Here is a 19,123-nt window from a genome sequence, read left to right as displayed (position 1 = left end):
TGTTTCTGTGGGTGCAGACCACCAGCAGTGACATGCCACCTCTCCTCTGCTACCTTGCAGCAAATTCTCTGGGCCACAGCTGGACACAGAGAAGTGTTTGGCCCTTTTCCTCACCACTGCCTCACCTCTAGCTCTTCACCTCTCCAAGATGTCCTCAGCACCAAGCGGCAGCCTGTGTGTCTAGCCCAGCCCTTCCTGGAGTTGAACTCACCCCCCGCAGAGCTTCAAAGCCAGCATGGCCAGGTCTGGTTTCCTTTGGAGCACCTCAACCAGGTAGCCCTCTCTTGATCCTTCCAAAAGGTGAGGTAACCCCCCCTAGTCTACCCACATTTCCAGTAAGCTTCATCCCTAGGTACCCTTTCCCCCGCCCCCGCAAAAGCAGACCGCACTAAGTCACAACTGTAACCTCAGAGGTCTGGTACACTAACAGGACATCAGTCCAGCACCTAGTGCAGTGGTTTAAGGGAGAGGCAACAAGCCGCTCAGACACCAAGAGAAACAGGGCAGAAAGCAGTCTCACACTGCAGGAGCTGACAGCAGAGGAAAAACAACAAGATGAAAGCACCGACAGGCTGCCGAGCAGCAATACTTGCCAGGAAATCCAGACGCCATCATCTTCTAACGAGGGGCAGGACCCAAACAAGGGCTGAAGCTCCACCAGCGCTGAGAAGCTGACCTCAGCTGCTGCTTGAAGTTTAGCTAGGAGAAGCTATGAAACAGGTCTCTGCCCAGTAAGGGAGGCCAGAACAAACAGCAAAGAGCCTCTGCTGAACTCTGCAGGAAGCCAGAGACCACAGTATTTGTTTGCCACCATGATTTAGCAGGCCATGGAAGTGCCATCTTCCAATAAATAATGTTTTCCTTGACCTTGTTTTAACAGGACAAGTGATTAACCAGCCACAGCGAGTGGTTACACTGGAGGACACAGGACAAAGTCCTGAGATTAGCAGGACAGCATTTCAGCTACTGCTCTGCTGCTGCACGAGCAGCCAGCAATCACAGGACAGGAATGGTCTATACCCTCCTTGGATCTCACCATTATCTTACGTTCTCCCTCATCTGGCAGATGAAAGCTCTTGGGGACAGGGCCAGTCCTCCTGCACAGTCCCAGCAAGCAAGGGTCAGCTTTTCACAATGGGCTTCTAGATGTCAGGAAATAGACAGCATCATCGTTGTGCTTTTGAAAGAAGAGAAGGCTCCGGGAAGACCTTAGAGCCCCTTCCAGTCCCTGAAGTGGCTCCAGGAAAGCTGGGGAGGGACTCTGGAGCAGGGAGGGGAGCCACAGGGTGAGGGGGAACAGTTTTAAAATGAAAGAGAGATTTAGATCAGATATTAGGAAGAAATTTTTCACTCTGAGGGTGGTGAGCCCCTGGCCCAGGTTGCCCAGAGAAGCTGTGGCTGCCCCATCCCTGGAGGGGTTCAAGGCCAGGCTGGACGGGGCTTGGCGCAACCTGGGCTGGTGGGAGGTGTCCCTGCCCAGGGCAGGAGGGTTGGAACTAGATGATCTTTAAGGTCCCTTCCAACTCTAACCATTCTATGATTCTACCACATCGTGGCTTGGCTTCTATACCCACTGAATTCAGGATTCAGACTGAACCATTCTTAGAGTTCAAGATGGATCTAGGCATGGCCACACTTCAGGACCATCAAGTGGCCTCTCCCTGCTTGGTTGTGTAGCAGAGGAGCTGCATAGGAAACAATCTATCCCATTCTCCCCACACCGAGGGGAACACCATGAGCTCCACCATGGATTGAAGTGCCAAAAGCACTCTCGGAGGTAGCCTGTAGCTCTGGCAGGAATATAACTTTTCTATACAAGAGAGGACACGCTGCCCACGTGGTTAAGCTGGAAGAGATACCCAGCTCCAGCCTTTTGGGGCCCAAATTCCAGGACCACTGTGATAAAATGGAAGAGAGAACGGTAGCACAGCCCCTCCCATTCAGCAAAAAGAGGTGTGGTGAACACTCAATACGTAACATCATAAAGCAAAGGCAGCCTCCAGGGAAGAAAAAAGATCCTTGAGACTATGAAAACAAAAGCACACGCTACTCTCAGCAGAAGCCTGGTGCGCAGAGGACATGCTCCCCAACATCCATTTGTTGGAGGCAAGAGCCCACGGCTCTGCTCAGGTAGGCCTTTGCCTGGGTACATCTAGCCATCCTGTGGTCAGACAAGGGGAAAACAGTCGCACCTCACCCCACAGTGGCTCAACCGCGTGCTCAGTGGACTTCAATACATTTCATCACCTCTCCTCTGCACGGAGAAACAGGGAAGAGAAATGGATGTCTTTACAATGAAGAGACATTTAGGACAGCAAGCCTTTAGCAAGCCACTCCTGAGTTAACCGAAAGCAGCACTCCCCTTCTGGGCAGCGAGGCAGCCAGCAGACCAATGCTGGAAATACTCTTCAAGACTCAAAAACAACCAACCTGCCCAGTCATGGTTTATGCCACACCACCCAGCCCTATATCAGGAGTTTGGTGCTCGCTATGTATTGCTACAGATTAATTTGACAGAAAACGAGGCTCTGGCACATGCGAGAGTACCATTCAGGCAGACCACCCTGCCCTGCAGCTGGCATGGAGCCAGCAAGTCTAGGACAAATGGGACCTACTTGCTTCAAGCTCTCTGATTTCACTGTTGGTTCACACACGTCCTAGAAATGGAGGTCTGTGGACCAAACTGAGGAGATGAGAGAGAACCGCAGTCTTGGAAATCCTATCTTTCTAAAAGAATCACATGTATTTTCTTCTCCTAGCCACCTTTCACCTCCCAAATACATCTTTGGAGCTCAGGTGGTTACTGCGCTCTTCCCCAGGCTGACGTGACACGACACCACTACCTTGGGGTTATGAGGACTGAAAAACCAAGAGTTTTCATGGGACAAGTCCACAGCAGACCGATGAACTGCAGGCTGAGATGCACAAATAAAACACGAGAGACCCCTGAGAAAGCATGAGACTAGTTCCACATATGGCTTAAACAGAAGACAGGGCAGATCCCATCCCTCCAAGTGCATACCATTATTTCCATAACACAGGCAAGTCCCCAGCTGAGCTGATTGCATGGACAGAAGCACCAGCACCCACAGAGAGGTGGTGGTGGAAACACACAGCCTCTGGAATGCCTCTCCCAACAGAGGGCCACACTAAAAAACTTGAGCCAACCACCTGCCTCTTCTCAGCTGGCCATTTCATAGCCTCAATACCCAGCTAGAAGATGACATGTCCTGCTGCTGGATTTCACCATACCAATCACAGTGGCAGGTCAGAAAGAAATCAGCTTCCTGTATTGTTCCTGTGGAAGCAAGAGGAACACTAGCAATAGGAGGCTCACAAACACTGACTTGAAGGTAAAGAAATTCCTGTTACTAAAGAAGATGCTTTTGTGTGCTTCCTAGGCTCCATACACTTTTTGCAGTATGAAGCATTGCAGACTAACAGTAAAGCCTGCTGACTACCCGCTGAACTCTGACTGAACTCGACTTCTTAAAAGTAGCACCGCTGCCCAACTGCATCAACAGCTTTTTATTCTCCAGAGATGAAAACAGACCTCCAACAGGCTACCATGGCTTTGAGGACCTGGAGATGGCTCACCATCCTTTCGACAGTACAAATCTGGGTGACTCAGAAGTTTGGTTATCAAGGACAGATTCCACCCAAGAACAGATCCCTGCTCACACCACTGAAGTGGAGGAAAGCAGCTCCAAGTCCTTCACTGACACCTGGCGTCAGAAGCAGGAATTGGCTACAACAGAGAGCCAAGCAGGTTCCGAGCAATACCCAGCACAGGTGTACAGCACACAAGGACCTCTGGCTGAGAACCAACCAAAGCACCAGGACTTTGGGAGCTGAAAGAAGGGATTAAACATATTATTGATGAGGGTTTCAAGAGAAAGCTTAAGCCAAAACAGCTCTCACACCCTCTCCTTAATGCTAGTCATGTTTTCCAGCCCTTCTTAAAGCCAGCTCAGGAGCCTGCCTGATCACAGAGAGCCTATTTGGCTTTCTATTTCTGACTCATCAAGAAGCAAGAGCTCAAGTCAGCTTACTCTGCGATCAGATCAGACAAGCAGAGACGACAGAGAATCACACAGAAAAGCAAGATCTCCTCCTTCCGGCAGCACTAAGCTCTCAGCCCAAGTCCTGCAGCAGAGAAGTCAATTCCTCTGTACTTCCAGACTGATCCTAGCACACAAAAGGGAGCAGCATTTCAGACCTGGAAGCACACTGTCCTCCAAGCAACATCAACAGCAGTCACCAGCCAGATACCCAATTCCCAGGGCCAGCCCCAAAACAGCCTTGGTCCTCCAGGATTTCTCCACGGCCAAGGTGATCATCTGCTTCAAGACTGGGACTAACTGCAGAGACAGACTCACATGCAAGGGGCAACAGCAAAGACAAAACAGGAACAGTAGAGAAGAATGTATGAGTATTTTATGCTTAAGTACTTATTTTGGCTGCTAATAAGCTAGCCACTGCCTGGATTTAGTGCAGCTGGGAAAGAAATAATGCATGTTAAAAGTCTGTGGAGCACAGGAAACACATACTGAAACGGGAAAATCTGATCTAAAGAGACAAAGGAAAGAACTGGTCTGACCACAGACCCATATAAGTGATCAAGAACAACATTCCTTTGAAGGAAAATCCTCCTACAAGAGCACACTAGACAGAGGTACAGAAAGCCAAGTGGAGCAGGAACAGGATTGGCAGTGAACTCGGAACAGCCTTCAGGCTCTGAATGAAGCTTGACAAGGAGTACAGCAGCAGTCACTGCCACCAGAGAGCTGTCAGGGACAGGACAGTAACAATACCAAGACAAACATACGGGAACTCCAAACTGAGTCATTCCATATGCAGAAAACACTGCTCCAAGGGTGAGCTACGTTTACACAACTTGGTTCAGAAGGCAAGTAGTGGAGGAAAGAAAGAGAAGCTATAAATATAGAAAGACTCCAAATAGCAAGTTATCTGCAAGGAAGGTGATAGTTTAGGGCATGCTGAGAATTCTGACTAGCAAAAGAGCAGGAGTACCTGCCACCACCCTCTTTCAGGCCCCAGGCTCCACAGCAGGAACATCAGAGACTGCTGCAAGCAGAGAGCTGCAGAAAAGTCTGCTTGGAAAGTCTGTCCTAAGTAAAAACATCCCAGGTATTTTTAAGGTAGAGACTGAGGCACATCATGGCACTCTGTTCCCATCCTGTTGTTAACGGTTGCGTGAGCAGCTCCGGGTGACTTACATCCAGGGTTCAGCTGGCCAAGTATCCCTCTAGATAGTCAATATTAATTTCAATCACCCAGCAACAATCATCAAGATAAAGCTGATGCTTAACTAGTATTTTCAGAAGAAAGACTGATCCAGTAATTATAGGTCCATTGACCAAAGCAACGGACGTCTCTGGATAAATATGTTTCTTGCCTATTTCAATAGAGACCTGGTTGTGGTCTTTGTGATTTGTGATCCAGGTTCTGTACACCAAGGAGTGAAAACTGATAAGCTGGTCACTGATACAGAGAAACAGTTTAGCACTGATTAATTAAGATGATGAGTTGACCACATGTAACAAGTATCACAGAGCAAAACCTTGACAGCCCTCCAGGTTTGTACATACTGATCTAGAAGAGGCAATGGCTGGAAATCAGAATTAGCCTTGAAAGAGAACTCAAGATTACAGGTGAAGGGCAATTCACCAGTGAGTTTTCTTAGATCTACACTGTAATTTTTCCACTAGCAATCCTTCAGCAGAAGCAGGTACTTTCCTAGACGACCCAACCATAGAATCATTTAGGTTGAAAAAGACCTTTAAGATTGACTCCAACCATGAATTCAACACTGCCACCTCTGCCACTGCACCACATCTACACATCTTTTAAATACCTCCAGGGACGGCAACTCCACCACTTCCCTGAGTAAGCATACAGCATATTGCAGGCAAACACAAGAATCTGACAAAGACACCTCCACCCTTCACAAAATAAGTGTGTCGCTAGGACTAAGAAGGATGCAAAAAGGGAAAAAACCCCAAACATGTAGAAGTATGCGAGAACTCTTCAATTGCACAACTACTTCAGGCCTGAGACACCAAGTACTTGTCAAGACAATGTTCAGCTAAACAAGATGTTACTCTGCATTCTTATCAGAACATTCAGAGTTTTTCACTCTTAGGTTATAAGCATTTTGGGACTAATTTGAGATTACTGAGAGATCACCCTGATAATCTTAATTGTGTCCTTAAAAAGGTTTCCTGCACTGTCTGGAATTGAAAAGCATAGATAAAGACTCATCAGCAAAGCCTGACAAACCCACCAGGCTCCCAACAACTGCCGGACACGCACCACGGCTGTACGGCCACCTCAAGAAAGCCCTGGGAGCTCGAACTTCCTCAAACTGCCATGTCAGCTGTTGAAATCACACGGCCAGGAAACCGAGTCAGCTGAGCAGCCGAGGCAGAGGGGGAGAGGACCAAGGGGACAGCACCTCAAAAATGCTGCTACGGGTTCTTTTCCCCACTGCCACCCAGCCCCTCGCCTCCCCCCCGGCCTTCCCCCTCAGCTCACCGGCTGGGCCTTCCCCTCAGTGTGAGGGGGGGTCCCGCCCGCCTCAGAACCCCGCCGCCACTCACCCTCCAAGCTCTCACACTGCACCAGGTTCACGTAGTCGCCTTGCCGCAACACCCCGGCCTTAAAACCTCGCACCAGCCCTTCCAGGTACCCGTTATCCACGTTAAAATACAGCTCCGGGAAAGACGACATGGCGGCCGGCCGACGGAGCGAACGGGCCTCACGTGACCCCACCCCCCCGCCGTCACGTGACGACAGAGCCGTCGCCGCGCGGCGTGGCCCCGCCCCCCTTCCCGGCAGGCTGTGCGAAGGGCGGGAAGGGCCTGAGGACATGGCGGCCGGCAGCGGGATGGCGGCGGGTGGGTGTTTGTGCACCCGACCCCTCACCAGCTCTGTTGCCCTTCTCTGGACACGCTCCGGCATCTCAATGTCTTTCCTGTGGTGAGAGGCCCAAAACTGGACACAGCCCTCGAGGTGGGGCCTCACCAGTGCCGAGCACAGGGGGACCATCACTGCCCCAGTCCTGCTGGTCTATTCCTGATACAGGCCAGGGTGCTCTTGGCCACCTTGGCCACCTGGGCACACTGCTGGCTCACGTTCAGCCGGCTGCCCACCAACACCCCCAGGTCCTTCTCCACCAGGCATCTCTCCAGCCACTCTGCCCCCAGCCTGTCACGTCCATGGGGTTGGTGTGACCCAAGTGCAGGACCCGGCACTTGCCCTTGTTGACCCTCACACCACTGGCCTCGGCCCATGGATCCAGCCTGCCCAGACCCCTCTGCAGAGCCTTCCTGCCCTCAAGCAGGTCGACACTCCCACCCAACTTGGTGTCATCTGCAAACTGCCTGAGGGTGCACTCAATCTCCTCGTCCAGATCATTGATAAAGATTGTGTTCATCCTGCAGTACACCCTTGGGCACCGATTCCTTGGGGTTGACAGCTCGCAGGTGCCCACTGGGTGTAAATCACTCTGGGCCACCATGAGTGATACTGGCAGGAGGAGAACACAAGCAAAAGTTCCCAGCGCAGCCAAAACGTCACTAAGGGTCACCCTCCCGCTAAGAAACCCCTCATTTGGCCAGGAAGGGCCTTGCTGTGGAAAAATAAACCCTCATTTTGTTGGACATGGAGGTGCCCCTGGACTCTTGGCTGTGCGGACACAGTGCCCACCCTCTGCCCCAAGATCCCAAGCAGATGCATTGAACCGTTCCCACTCGGCGACGGCTTTTGCTAATGACTGGTTTATTAGAGCGGCGGTGGAGGAGGACGCAGCGGCACGCATGGGCAGGGAGCAGGCAGCCCCCCGGCATGGGGGCTAGTTCTTGCCACAGGGGAAGCTGGTGCCAATTTTCCTGCAGTAGCAGAAGGCGTTGAAGAAGCGGCAGTAGCAGGTGGCACAGGGGTCGCAGCAGGGGACCTGGTGGCCCAGGCAGGACTCCAGGAGGCGGACACAGCGGCGGGGGGAACGCTCTTCTCGGCCCGCAGCCTGCACTTCTGTGGACGATGCCTGCCAGAGAGAGGAGGAGAAGGAGGAGGAGGAGGAGGAGGGTTGGTGGTGGAACCACCACGCCAGCAATAAAGAACTGTGTGGGAGCGAGCCAGGAGTGGCTGCTGAAGGAAACCCGCTGCTGCCAGCAGCGGAAAGCTCTGTCCTGCTCAGCTCCGGGCCGGGGCTGTTGAAAATCACCACTGAGTGCCTCTCTGTGGGCACCACTACCTTTTCCACCACATCTGAAGATGCATGCATTTATTTTGAAGCGCAGCCCCAAACTTAGTTGAAGGGTGCCTGAACAGTGGCACTGGGGTCTGAGCCAGGCAAGAAACGGCACTGCCCAGCAAGCTCCTGCTCTGCGGAGGCTTCCTGAATTACACTTGGCGTTAATTAAACGCATCGCAGGAGTACGGGCTTGGACCACCCTCCTTGAGCGCTGGAGCCCCTTGGAGCTCTGGGCAGCCTCAGCCTGTCCCAGTCCTCCTCAGCAGGTGTCAAGCAGATATTCCCTGCCCTGGAAAGTGACACATTGGGCTCCAACCCACCCCTGGCCCTGTGGCATGGAGAAGGCTGCTGTGGCCTGAGGCCGCCCCACTCTTTGGGGTGTCTGTGGGAAAGCTTGGGGAGCGTTACCTGCGGTTCCAGCATGCCGCCGCCCCTCTGCATGAGGTCACCATCAGCTTCTTGGACCTCCAGGGCCATCTGCTCAAACCCCAGCCTGGGGAGAGTTCCTGCAAGACACAGACATACAAGGAGGCTGCTGATAGTCCCCACAGTCATATGTGTCCCTCCCAAAAAGCCCCCTGCTCCCCATGGGCTGCCAGGCTGCCCTCACCAGCCAGTGAAAGGAGAAGCAGGAAGGATGCCTTGCATCTGACCCCGGGCGTGGGGTCCCCGTTTCTACGTTGGGACACTGGGCATGCCGGCGAGTGGCTGGTGGAGGGCAGTGGGAGGACATGGGGGGACCCCAGGACTCACCGTCTGGCTCGGCAGACACCTCCTTGACTTTCCGGAGCAGGCTGGAGTAACGGGCTCTGTCGGCCCCCTCCAGCCCACCGGTCCCCTTCTGCAGGTGGCCGCGGCTGAGGTCGGCGGCAAGGATGGCCTGGATGCCCTGCAGCAGCCCGCAGCATAGCAGCAGCACGTTCAGCATGGTCCTGGGTGGCAACCTGGGCAGAGGGGTCCCGGCCAGCATCAGCTTACCTGTTGGTCACCTGGACTGGTCCCCACCTCCACCCCACCACCGTCACCCCCTGAGCAACACCTCGGTGAGCACAGCCACCACGCCGGGCTGATTGCTGTCTTGGACTTGAGAGCCTTTCTTGGGCCACCACATGCCCGTGAGCTTCATGTGGACCTTCCAAAGCTAACGCTGGTGCCATGGACACCCCACCTGCAGGCACAGTCTTCATCTCACCACGGAGAGGGCCCGGCAGCAGAGGGTGGACTGAGAGTTGGTTTGTTTTGGGTTCATCTGTTGATCAACCAAACGGTTGATCTGTTCAGGGTCTCCCTGCCCCACTCACGGCCTTCAGCAGCCCCCAGCCCATGGCGGGGCCATGCACTCACTGCCTGCACGTGCACGGGATGGGGCCAGAACATCTGACACGGCTCCTGCTGGGCACTAGCCCTCACAGAAACACCACTAGTTTTAAAGACCAGAAGCTAATATTTACCTCCTGGTCTGCATCTGGGCTTGGGTGTGCGAGCAGGACACCCTTGCAGACAACAGCCAACACTGGGGTCTCACGAGGTCCCCAAGTGCCACGGCAGAGGCAGCCCACCAGCAGCTCCATCCCCTGCCATTTTTCTACGGCAGCACAACTCATGGCCCAGCACCTCCTGGCTCCTTGTCCAGCTCCTCTGTATCACCTCCCTCTCCCAAGCCCACTTTCTCCTCCTGCCCCCAGCCTCGCAGCACGGCAGGGGATGGGCGGGAGCCACATTACATGGTGGAAACACAACAGACTGCCTGCGCATCGCAGCTGGAGCAGAAATCTCCCCAAAACTCCCTGGGAAATGACAAACTGCTTTGCTACAACTCATTTTGCAACCAAACCCCAAGGTCTGGGCACAATAAACAAACGAGGGGCCTTGAGAAGATAACTTGTAACGCGGAGGCTGGTGGAGAGAGCAGGCACATCTGTGACGTTGCTTAAGGACTGCAGCGATGGGCTGGATGTCACTGCCAAGACCCTCACAGGGGGCTCCAGCCCCTCTGTGCCACCCAGTGACCTGAAAAACCCACTGACGCTTGGCTGCGTGGCTTCCGTGTGGGAAGCGTTGGGATGCAAAGCCCCCTCTGCCTGGGACATGGGCACCGTCATCAGGAGATGTCCCCCTGGTTGGACCAGCTCAGTGTTTTTCACCTGCCCCCAGTGCAGGATTTACTTCCCCCTCCCTGCTCATGCGGGATTGCAGCGGGAGGGAGGAAGGTGAAGGTGGAGAATGCTGAGAAGAGGGTGAGGCTGGGCTGGAGGGGGCTCGGCAAGAAGGAAGACCACCCTGGGAAGGACTGGGCAAGCTGGGAAGACTGGATGCAGGATCAGGCTGTGGGCTTTGGGGGCCTTGCAGGGAGCCAAGGAGGGGACCCCACTCGCTGACGGCAGCTGAGTCCCATGAAAGCTCCAGCCCCAGCTCCTGCAGCCCCGAGCTCTGCTGGCCACTCCTCACCTCCCCATCCCCGCAAAACCACCCAGCTCTTTGCCGGGAGAGACCCCTCCAGGCCGTGGGGAGCCCCACGGCCACAGGCGTCACACCCCAAACACCCCCAAACCCTTCCCCTCGCCAGCACTGACCTCTCCAAGCGGAGAGGGGGCTTTGCCGCTCGCTGCTCCACCGAGCTCGCCGGGAGCACCGCTGCCGCTCTCTGCCTTGATGTCCTCCTCCCCACATGCTCACTGGAATTTATATCGGCTTTTTATTAATTAAGTGCCGCGGCCACATGACTCTGCTAACTACCAGGTAGGTGGGCTTCTCTGGAAACCGGTCTTTGTCTGGATGGAGAGGCAGCCGGCGGGGGGATGCGCAGGAGGGAGGACATCTTCTCCACGCCCCACGTGGCCACGGGGAGGGACAGATGCCCAAAATCCCAAGTTTTTTGAGAACAATCCCCAGGCTGCTTCCCTTCCCAGCTGTGCCGGAGCGGTGCCCAGGCTCTAGCCTGAGGACATCTCCCAGTTCCCATCTGGGGAAACACGAGGGCTGGAGGCTCCTCTCCCAAGACATGCTGAGCTCTTTACTGGTTTTCAAAGGCAACGTTGCCCACCCTCAGCTCCAGGTGGGCACCCAGAGCCTCCAGAAGTCCTCTGCTCCTGACCACTCGCCATCTGCAGATTCTTTGGGCTCCCACCTAACTGCATCTCTCTTTTGAGTGTCCTTTGGAAAACTGCAGCTCCCCAGAGCCTGGTGGTCTCCAAGGAGCTCCCTTGTGCATCCCAGGCTCCACTCCACCGTGGGAAGGGAGGAACCGGCTCCACTGTTCTCCCCAGCCCCGATGCTGGCTTTCACAGCCATCGTACGTGGCTCCTTGAGCTTCTCAGTGCCGAGACCTTGGAGGGCTGCTCCAAAACCCGAAGGGAGCTACAGCCAGCCCGTGCAGCCCCGGTGGCAGGGCCAGGTGCTGGTGGAGGTGGCATCTCCACAGGGGACGTGCGTTATGGGTGCACCCCGTGCCTGTTCTTGCTATTTCAGCAGAGGGCTTCAAAGCAGTGTTGGCATGTGTACAACAGGGATACGGACCTGCGGCACCCAGCTCCCCATCAGGAGAACAATCTGACCCCAACACACGGGGGCCTTTCCTGAAGAGGAGCCAGGGCTGGAGGGTCAGCCAGAAGAGGCTGTGGAAGGAGATGCTGCTCGTGGACCTTCCCCGGTCCCCTGCAGCAGATCTGAGAGCTGTTAGAAACCTCAGTGCCAGAAGCCAGAGAGTGATCGCTTTTCCATTCGAGTCCCCAGATGCACACACAGGGTGGCAAACTGCCCCAGCACCCTGTGTCCTGGGGTGCTTCCCCACCAGGATCTCCTTCCACCAGCCCCCAGAGTGCCCACTCCCAGGTCAGCAGCTCCGCTGGGCTCCTTGTGGAAACGCCCGTGTCCCGGGGTGGCTTCAGCCCTGCAAGGGACTAGGGGGGGACAAGAAATGAGAGGGGCTCAGTTTCTGGCTGGAGATGCTCAGCACCCAGACAGGACCTCCCTGCACAGCACCCGGCTGCCTTCCGCACCCCGCACCCCTGGATGAAAGCTCATCCTGGCTTAGAGGCGGGTTTGGCAATCCCCTCTTCCCATTCCCATCCCCATTCCCATCCCCATTCCCAAAGCCCAGACGGGCGCTGAGTGCCCCATCCATCCCCATTCCCATGGCAGGAGCTGCCGGGGGACTTGATCCTCCCGGCCCCTCTGTCCCCAGCCGCGGGGGGTTCGGGTCCCTGGTCCCCGCAGCCCCTGGCCCCCCGCTGACGCCAGCCCCCAAGCGTGGCCCTCAGCCCGGCTCATTAGGGCCTGTTTGCAGCCCGCGGGGCCGTGGGCGAAGGACTTCTGGGAAGGCATTAGCGGTAACGAGGGCGACTGCGCTGATTGCTTTTTAATCTGCAGGAGCAACGTCAGCTCTGTGCGCATCCCCGCGGCCAGTAACGAGATAAATGAGGCGGCCGGGCCGATTCCAGGAAAATAGGGCTGAGGGCCGGGGATGCGCTCCCAGCTCCGGCTCGCTGCTCCTGGCCCCCGAGTGAGGGTGGGAGTGGGCGATGGAGAGGGGCGCTGGCACGGCTGGGATGCCACGGAGCGGGTCCTGTGATGGAACCCTCGGGAGACAAGCTCGGGCCGAGGGGTTCCTGGAAGTGGCGGGTGGGCGGCTCATTTAGCTCGTTACCAGCCCTCCTTTACGCTAATGCCACCCCAGTCCCCACCGCCCCTAACGGGCACTAATGAGCCGGGCTGAGGGTCCCGCTCGGGGGCCGCCCTCAGCCGGGGGTGGGGGGCAGCGCTGCCCGGCGGCTCCGCTTCGGGAGGTGTGATGAGCATCGCCCCGGCCTCAGCCCGCGCCGGCGGCGGAGGGGGCCCTTTAAGGCGCGAGCCCGGAGCCGCCCTGACGTCAGCGGGGCGGGCACGCGCGGGCAGCCGCAGCCCCGGCGGTCCCAGCTCCGCCGCCCGGTGAGCGCGGGGGGGGGCCCCGGGGTGCTGGGGAGGGGGGGCATGGGGGTGCCCAGGGTGCTGGGGACCTGGAGGCTGGGGGTATTGGGGTGGCCATGGTGCCAGAGACCTGGAGGTGGGTGATATGGGGGTGCCCAGGGTGCTGGGGACCTGGAGGTTGGGGGTATTGGGGTGGCCATGGTGCCAGAGACCTGAGGTGGGTGATATGGGGGTGCTCAAGCTGCTGGAGAGCTGGGGGTGGAGGTATTGGGGTGCCCAAGGTAGTAGGGACTTGGAGGTGGGCGATAAGGGGGTGCCCAGGGTGCTGGGATGCTGGAGACCTGGAGGTGGGTGATAATGGGGGTGTCCAGGGTGCTGGAGACCTGGAGATGGAGGTATTGGAGTGCCCAGGGTGCTGGAGACCTGAAGGTTGGCAATATCGGGGTACACAGGGGGGCTGGAGACCTGGAGATGGAGGTATTGGGGTACCCAGGGTGCTGGAGACCTGGAGGTTGGTGATATGGGGGTGCCCAGGGTGCTGGGGTGATGGGGAGTGGAGGTGGGATATGGGGGTGCTCAGGGTGTTGGAGAGTGGAGGCAGGGTATTGGGGTACTGAGGGTGCTGGGGACCTAGAGGTGGGTTATGGGGGTGCTCAGAGTGATGAGGGACTGGAGGTGGGGTATTGGGGTGCCCAGGGTGCTGGAGACCTAGAGGTGAGGTATGGGGGTGCTCAGGGCGATGAGGGACTGAAGGTGGGGGGATTGGGGTTTCCAGGGTGCTGGGCACTGAAGGTTAGGGTGTTGGGGTGCCCAGGGTGCTGGGGACCTGGAGGTGGGGTATTGGGGTGCCCAGCGTGTTGGAGTGCTGGACACCTGGAGTTGGGGTATTGGGGTGCCCAGGATGCTGGGGACCTAGAGGTGGGGTATCAGGATGACCTGGGGTGCAGGGGAGCAGAGGTGGAGGTATCGGGGTGCCCAGGGTGCTGGGGACTGAAGGTGCAGGTGTTGGGGTGTCCAGGGCGCTGGGGACCTGGAGGTGGGGGCATTGGGGTGCCCAGGTTGCTGGTACCCAGGGTGTCGGAGACTGAAGGTGAAGGATGTCGTGGTGCCCAGGGTGCTGGGGGGGGGTATTCAGGGGTGCCCCGTCCCCCACCCTGCATTGCTCAGCAGCTGCCCCATCCCACACAGCGCCCGATGCCCGTCCCCGCCTGACGCTGCAGCCGCCGCCGCCGCCATGGCCGGGGCACAGGGCTGCGGTGAGGGGAAGATCGCGGGGCTGTATGACCTGGAGCGCACCCTGGGCAAGGGCCACTTTGCGGTGGTGAAGCTGGCCCGGCACGTCTTCACCGGGCAGCGGGTGGCCGTCAAGGTGATCGACAAGAGCAAGCTGGCCGGGGAGGCGGCAGGGCAGCTTCTGCAGGAGGTGCGCTGCATGAAGCTGGTCCAGCACCCCAACGTGGTGCGCCTCTACGAGGTCATCGACACCCACGCCAAGCTCTACCTCATCCTGGAGCTGGGCGACGGCGGGGACATGTTTGACCACATCATGCGGCACGAGGGCGGGCTGTCGGAGGCGCGGGCCAAGCACTACTTTGCCCAGATCGTCCACGCCATCTCCTACTGCCACAAGCTCCACGTGGTGCACCGCGACCTCAAGCCCGAGAACGTGGTCTTCTTCCAGGAGCAAGGGGTGGTCAAGCTCACCGACTTTGGCTTCAGCAACCGCTTCCAACCCGGCAAGATGCTCACCACCAGCTGCGGCTCGCTGGCATATTCGGCGCCTGAGATCCTGCTTGGGGACGAGTATGATGCCCCGGCTGTCGGTAAGGGTGGTGGGACACCACTGCGGGTGGGGACGTGCCTCCTGCACGTCCCTTGCCTGGAAGGTGGCCCTGCCAGGTTCTGGGAAACTCGCTCAGGTTCCACCTCACTTTTGGCCCCTTATGTGGGGAGCACCCATGCCCTGGTGGCACTACTGTCCCCGCAGGGAGGAATCCTGTCCCTTGGTGCCCAGCCCTGCCCTGGCACAGGGTGGTTCTCCCTGCTGAGACCGTCCCTGCGCCCACAGAGCGATGGCTCATGCCAGGGAGGGCAAAAAGCCCAAGCAGGCTGCGAGCCTGGTGTGGCGTCTGCCGGGGCGCGGGAGGAGCAGTGCGAGGGCGCAGTCGCCGGGGAGCTGGCTCTCGCGGTTATTTCAGGGGGTGATGCCGGAAGGAAACCTGCTCGGGATGCTGGTGTTTGGGTGGAGGAGCTCCGAAAGTTTCCTCTGCACCGTCCCCGCCCTGGAAACCGCTTCCTCTCCGTGGCTCCCAGTGCCCTTCCTCCCCTGGACGTGGTGCTGGGGGGCCGGGGGGACCATCCCCGGGGTGCGGGGAGCCGGGCTGGGGGCACCGAGTGGCTCTGCTGGGACAGAGGGGACGTGGGAGGGAAGCGGGATCCGAGCCAGCTGTGCTGGAATTTAGGGCAGGAGGATTTAGCAAAACAAAACACCATCCCATAAAGGAAAAATCCCAGCGTCGGCTCAGGGAAAGGCAGCTCCGGAGCTGAAAAAGGGGAGGGTTTGTGGAGGTGGTAAAAAAAAAAAAAAAAAAAAAAAAAAAAGCTGGTGGCTCTGCCAAGGGAAATGAAGGGAGAAAAGCGGCGCAGATGAGAAGTTGCCAAACGCAAGCACTTGACTTAAGAAGCTGAAGGTATTAACGGAGAGCCCCGGGGCGTGCTCAGCAGCCTGAAAAAGCGCTTTTGCAGAGAGTTTATGTGCTCGGAGGAGATGAAGATGCTGCTGGCTCTGTCCCTGTCCTCCTGTCCCCAGCTGCAGGCAGCTGGAGAGCTGGCATCACTGCTGTGTGCCCTGTCCCATCGCTCTGCTGTCCCCTCCGGCACAGCCCAGTGCCGGGATGCTGGTTTGGGGTCTGTTTGGGAACTGGGAAGCTGAGTGATGACATGAAACATTGCCATAGGTGGGTGACCGGGGAGGGGACAGAGCTTGGGGCTGGCCTCTGTGTCCCCACCTGGGAAAGGGGATAAGACCTCAACTGCTTTGGTGAAGCCCCTTGAGACCTGCTTGGATGTGGGGATGGGGAAGCTCCTTCCCCTCCTTGGTGGGGCTGTGGTCTCCCCGTCCGTGAGGCAGGACCTGGGAGCCATTACCTCCAAGGAGCATTCCCAGTGAGCACTGGTCTCTGCCGCATCAGCACTGGGGGGCTGGAGGGGTGCCCCCCCCATTCCCCGCCAAGTCGCTGGGGTCGGGGCTGTCTCCTGGGCCATGGTGGGCAAAACCTGAACGGCTGCTGCTTCTTGCAGACATCTGGAGCCTGGGGGTCATCCTCTACATGCTGGTGTGCGGCCACCCCCCCTTTCAGGAGGCCAACGACAGTGAGACCCTCACCATGATCATGGACTGCCGCTACACCGTACCCCCGCACGTCTCGGCACAGTGCGCTGAGTAAGCACCTCTCCCCGCCCCCGTAATTGGACCCCCCCCCCATCCCCAGACCCCAGATTGCTGCTCCCAGAGGTGTGTGCCCTGTCCGAGTTTTTTGGGATTGCAGCGTCCCCCCTTTCCCCGCCAGCCTCATCTCCAGGATGCTGCAGCGGGACCCGAAGCAGCGAGCCTCCCTGGAGCAGATTGAGGGCCACGCGTGGCTGCAGGGGGTGGACCCGTCCCCCGCCAGCCGCTGCCTGCTGCCCCTCACCTCCCACAAGCGTGTCTCCGAGGAGGAGCACGAGATCATCCTCCAGGCCATGACCTGCGGGAACATCGCCGATCGGGACACCATCCAGGAGTGAGCGACGGGGCGGGATGCCGAGGCGGGAGCCCCTGCGAAGGGCTCTGGGCAGGGGGGAGGTCCCTCCGAGTGCGTCCCTGACATGGGTCCCTCGGTGTCACGCAGGGCGCTGGAGGCCGACCGCTACAACCACATCACGGCCACCTATTTCCTGCTGGCGGAGAGGATGCTGCGGGAGAAGCAGGAGAAGCAGGGCCACCGCCTCAGCCTGGTCTACAACCTGGCCAAGGAGGTGCAGAGCAGGTCAGCCCCCTCCCCGGCCCTGCCAAGGCCACCCCGGGTCCCCAGCGCAGGGTCCCGGCTGGTCCCCTGTCCCCGTCCTCGCCGCAGCCCTTGCAATGCTTAGCTGGGTACCAACATCTCTACCCCTCCCTTTTCTCAGGACCAACTTATCGGACACGTTCGGCCCCGTGGGCAGCACCAGCGGCCTCTTGCCCTTCACAGAGGTGCCAGGCGGCCTCACCACGGGTTCCCGGCTGTCCCTCCTGCCCACTGGAGGGGACATGGGTGCCCGGCAGCCCCCTGGGACCCTGCTGAAGGTCCCTGCCGTTGACACCGCCATCACCAAGAGCACGCCGGCCCTGCAGCAGATCTGCGAGGAGGAAGAGGAGGAGGATGAGGAGGAGGAGGGGAGGCCCAGTGCCATGGAGAGGAAGAGCAGCTCGCTCAACCAGGAGCAGATGCGAGCCTTCCTGCGCACCCGCCGCCTGCCCGGCCGCGGGGAGGTGTGGGGGACGGGGGCTGAGCTGGGGGGCCGGGGCGGGCGCCCGGGGGCGGCCTGGGCTGGGAAGGGAGTGAGCGGGGGCCGGGGTCCCCCAGCAATGCGGGGGGATGGAGCAAAGCTCCCCAGGAGAGAGGAGGACACAGAGCCCAAGGGCTCCGTGGCAGAGCCCCCCGGGGAAAGGGGAGCTGTCCCCTCGCCGCAGAGCAGCTCTGCTGGGGTCCCCCAGGTGCTGGGGGCAGAGACAACCCCCACCGACAAGTCCCCAGGGCCCGGGTCCCCCGCCAGCCCGGCCCTGGGGGGCACCGAGGGGGCGACAGAGAACGTGATCAAGCTGGACCCGGGCAAGAGCAAGGGCGCCAGCCTGCGGGACAGGCTCCTGCAGATCCCGCTCTGCGAGAAAGCCCTGGCCTTCAAAATCCGGCCGGGCTCCAAGGAGAGCCTCCTCTCCCTGGGGCAGTTCAACTGCTGCCATGTCATTTAAGCCCCTGGGAACAAGGGTCCGGCCCCACTGCGGGGTCCGGGACATGCCCGCTCCCCTGCCTGCGCCCCACGGAGCAGTGGCCACGGGGCTGGTGGGGGACACGATGCCCCTGCTTTGTCACCTACAGTGGCCACCCCGCTCGCTCCCACCCTGGGCATCCGCTGGGGTGCCTGAGGGCTGGGCTGGGACAGACCCCCGGGACGGGACTGCCCGGGGGGGTGAGGTGGGCTGGGGTCTGTCCCCGCACGGGGCCGACGTGTCCCCAACCCCCCAGGGCTGCTGCGGCCCCACCGGGGTTGGATGGACCACGATGCATTTTTTTTTAACTACTAGAAATAACTTTTTTAAATAGTCTATTTTAATGTAATTAAATAGAGATTGCTATATCCCCTCACCCACCCCCACTCCCTGGGATGGCGGCTCCCCCCCCCTCCCCAGCCCCGCAGCGTGCACGGCCCCGGGGCCAGCAGTGGCCATGGGGCAACCGCTTGCCTGCCTGCAGCCCCCCCTGCCACCGCCGCCGTCCCCCCCCGGCCGGGGCCAGGCGCAGCCCTGCCCGTGGCTGCGTGTGACCCGAGGCCTCCCCTGCAAATAAGCTTCCTATTTATTATCTCTTTGTTTTCTTGCTGGCAAGAAATGAATGAGGACGGAGGCGTGGGCCGGAGCTGGGAAGGGATGGGAGCCGCTGGGAAGCAAAGTTCCATCGGGCCAATAAAATAAGCTCGTGGGTTGATGCGGCTACCACGTCTCCTTGCAAAAAAAAAAAAAAACACCGCAAAGCCCCGCAAAGGGACAGGGGGTGGCTGCCCGGCGGCATCCGCCCGAGCTGGGGCAGGTGGCAGGGTCTGCGCAATGGGCGCAGCGGGCCAGGGCTGTCCCTGCCCAGGGCTGTTTTGGCCCCACCATCGCTGCGGAGGGGGAAAGCAGCCGCCGCCTTTCCTGCAGGGGGA

General features: G+C 58.7%; 3 protein-coding genes across 3 annotated transcripts in view; 1 reads left to right on the top strand and 2 right to left on the bottom strand.

The window, feature by feature from the left end:
• ATP6V0D1 (ATPase H+ transporting V0 subunit d1) overlaps positions 1–6,855 on the bottom strand; it is a 37,237-nt gene extending 30,382 nt beyond the window's left edge. The window contains exon 1 of the mRNA XM_074583328.1: positions 6,624–6,855. Coding sequence (XP_074439429.1) covers positions 6,624–6,753 — 130 coding nt within the window. The 5' untranslated portion in view covers positions 6,754–6,855. The remainder of the gene's footprint in view (positions 1–6,623) is intronic.
• Positions 6,856–7,876: 1,021 nt separating this feature from the next.
• AGRP (agouti related neuropeptide) lies at positions 7,877–9,209 on the bottom strand. Its single transcript, XM_074586886.1, has 3 exons — positions 9,032–9,209; positions 8,687–8,784; positions 7,877–8,068 (listed from the first exon to the last, which is right to left on the bottom strand). The coding sequence occupies exons 1-3, from the start codon at positions 9,204–9,206 to the stop codon at positions 7,877–7,879; spliced, it is 465 nt and encodes a 154-aa protein (XP_074442987.1). The 5' UTR covers positions 9,207–9,209.
• Positions 9,210–13,147: 3,938 nt separating this feature from the next.
• Positions 13,148–18,899, top strand: LOC141741999 (SNF-related serine/threonine-protein kinase-like). Its single transcript, XM_074583326.1, has 6 exons — positions 13,148–13,204; positions 14,372–15,006; positions 16,484–16,625; positions 16,753–16,965; positions 17,074–17,211; positions 17,351–18,899. The coding sequence occupies exons 2-6, from the start codon at positions 14,418–14,420 to the stop codon at positions 18,171–18,173; spliced, it is 1,905 nt and encodes a 634-aa protein (XP_074439427.1). The 5' UTR covers positions 13,148–13,204; positions 14,372–14,417; the 3' UTR covers positions 18,174–18,899.
• Positions 18,900–19,123: the final 224 nt, after the last annotated feature.

This window comes from Larus michahellis, chromosome 4, assembly GCF_964199755.1.
Source record: "Larus michahellis chromosome 4, bLarMic1.1, whole genome shotgun sequence".
NCBI lineage: Eukaryota > Metazoa > Chordata > Aves > Charadriiformes > Laridae > Larus > Larus michahellis.
Note: the sequence above shows the minus strand (reverse complement) of the source record. Positions and strands in the feature narration are given on the sequence as shown.

Coding starts and splice junctions, on each gene's coding strand:
- AGRP (XM_074586886.1), bottom strand. CDS start 9,206: ATGCTGAACGTGCTGCTGCTATGCTGCGGGCTGCTGCAGGGCATCCAG. Junction 8,785..9,031: donor GGTGTCTGCCGAGCCAGACG/GTGAGTCCTGGG, acceptor TGTGTCTTGCAG/GAACTCTCCCCAGGCTGGGG. Junction 8,069..8,686: donor GCGGCATGCTGGAACCGCAG/GTAACGCTCCCC, acceptor TCTCTCTGGCAG/GCATCGTCCACAGAAGTGCA.
- LOC141741999 (XM_074583326.1), top strand. CDS start 14,418: ATGGCCGGGGCACAGGGCTGCGGTGAGGGGAAGATCGCGGGGCTGTAT. Junction 15,007..16,483: donor GTATGATGCCCCGGCTGTCG/GTAAGGGTGGTG, acceptor TGCTTCTTGCAG/ACATCTGGAGCCTGGGGGTC. Junction 17,212..17,350: donor GCCAAGGAGGTGCAGAGCAG/GTCAGCCCCCTC, acceptor CCCTTTTCTCAG/GACCAACTTATCGGACACGT.